This window comes from Lactuca sativa, chromosome 3, assembly GCF_002870075.4.
Source record: "Lactuca sativa cultivar Salinas chromosome 3, Lsat_Salinas_v11, whole genome shotgun sequence".
Taxonomy (NCBI): Eukaryota; Viridiplantae; Streptophyta; class Magnoliopsida; order Asterales; family Asteraceae; genus Lactuca; species Lactuca sativa.
Genome location: NC_056625.2, coordinates 79,946,335 through 79,948,577, shown reverse-complemented (window position 1 = coordinate 79,948,577; position 2,243 = coordinate 79,946,335). Strand labels below are relative to the sequence as shown.

Here is a 2,243-nt window from a genome sequence, read left to right as displayed (position 1 = left end):
TTTTCTCAATTTTAATGTGAAATATATATATATATATATATATATATATATATATATATATATATATATATATATATATATATATATATATATATATATATATATATATATATATAAGAAAAAACATCAATATCGGCGACGCCTTTAGTGGCGACGATAGGTTATTACCGGCGACCGGTCTTTAGCGGCGACATGAGCTTATTAGCGGTGACAGGTCTTTAGCGACGACAACAAGCATTAGCGGCGACAGTTTGATTAATAGCGACAAAACGTCATCGTCGACGTTTTTGCGGCGACAAGCCCAACTTTTAGCGACGACACTTGTCACCGGTAATACTCTAATTTCTTGTAGTGGATAGAAGGATATTTAGATTTTTAATTTTCGTTCATTTAAAGATTTTCGGATAGACGAAGTCACATTTAAAATTTGTTGTCCAAAGTGCTAATATGATTCTTAAAAATAGATACTATAAAACTCGCATATTGCAATGGTCGTATTTAAAAGAAAATATATGATTTATATAATGATGGAAATATAATATTTATTTCTAAAATATTAAAATAAAATGATGTTACATTATAGAAAGGTATATAATAAAAGTACAAAAATTCAAAACTTGGAAAGCAAGAACCCTAACGGCTATCTCCCCACCGCCTTTCCATCTCCCATTTGATCTCCCAAAAAGGCAAAAACACCTTTTGACAGCCTAGACCGCCCCACTACCTCATGATTTAGTATATCATTTATAACTCCATACTTGAAAGACACTATTTTCAGTTCAGTATAAAACTCGCAAAGCTTCCCACTCAATACACAGGCTATCATCATCTCCATTCTTTCCTTCTTCAAACCAGAAAATGGGTAAAAGAAGAATACCGATGTTGCAGAAAGTTTCAAATCTCATCAAACTCTCCATTTTCATAGCCAAAATGAGGTTAATCTATCTCAAAAAATCAACCAAACTCAACAAGTTTAAGTCTCTGAAGCACTACAACAGCTATGGGTTCCTTCAAGAACACCAGTTCTCACCATCAAGCACTCCCCTCATTCGTTTTCATCGCCGCAAAACAAATGGAGTCCCGATGTATTCGATTTGCTTTCTTTCGTGTTTTGGAGGGCGACATCATGGGGTGATGGTGGATGAGAATTATTCGTTTGAATCTGCCATTATCCAAGTGGAGAGAGAATGTGAAGAAGAAGAAGAAGAAGAAGAATATGAAGAAGATTCAGTAGATGAAAGGGCTGAGAAGTTTATTGAGAGATTTTATGAGGAGATGAAAAGGCAAAGGAGGGAGTCGGCTAATTTTCCTCTCAATAGGATGCTGGAATATTGAGTTCATCACTTCAATTTTATATATTTATTTTAAATTTTAATTATTTACTTTATACTTCCACAAGATATTTTGGAAATACCGGAGTAAGTGAGACTTGGTTTTCACGAGAGTCGTTTTTTGTCATGTTTTAATTGATTCTTTTGAGTTCATCACTTCAATTTTATTTATTTATTTAGATAGTTGATTTCGTTGTATCTATGAGGTCATTATAAATTTCTAATACCATAATAATAATAAATCATTTTTTATCTAATGTGTTTTAGTTTGTGTTATTACTTCATTAATTTATATGTAGTTATTCATTAAGATCCAGTCAATCCTCCACTCTCATGTGTTCATTGGTGTTGATTTTCTTACCAAATACATAAAAAGTAGTTCATTTATAGGCGGTGACATTGACAGATAAAACATATCAAACCAAAATTTTAACCGCCATAAAGTTGAAACAAAAAGTTGATTACATCTCTTCTAGGATTAATTATTAAAAGATTAAGAGAAGCCCAAGTCGCTATCTTTGATGGCTAATATTTTTATTATCATTAGTCCAACACTACAAATCTAGCCCAATATGTTTGACCAATTTGTTGATCCAGTTTATTAGTAAGACAAGAAACAATTTGATCAATGTCTTTTTTATTAAAAGAAAACAGGATAAAAGTCTTTATATTTTAGTTTTATAAATAAAAAAAAATATATTTTTAGTATTATTTTTTCAGTTAAACCATTAAAACTGGCTGTTACTGCAATTTTCAGATTACAACAAAGAATAATATGTTTCGATAGTTAAATTATAAACAACATATCAATGGTGGCTTTTTTGGTAAGTAGGATAAAATATAGGTCTTTTTTTTCAATGCATAATTTTAACCTCAAGTTATGGTGTTTGAGATTTCATTATGAACTTCAAA

The 2,243-nt window shown here is 30.9% G+C and overlaps 1 protein-coding gene across 1 annotated transcript; it reads left to right on the top strand.

The window, feature by feature from the left end:
• Positions 1-534: 534 nt before the first annotated feature.
• LOC111904578 (uncharacterized) lies at positions 535-1,583 on the top strand. The gene has a single exon (XM_023900329.3). The coding sequence runs from the start codon at positions 859-861 to the stop codon at positions 1,333-1,335; it is 477 nt and encodes a 158-aa protein (XP_023756097.1). The 5' UTR covers positions 535-858; the 3' UTR covers positions 1,336-1,583.
• The last annotated feature ends 660 nt before the right edge of the window (positions 1,584-2,243 follow it).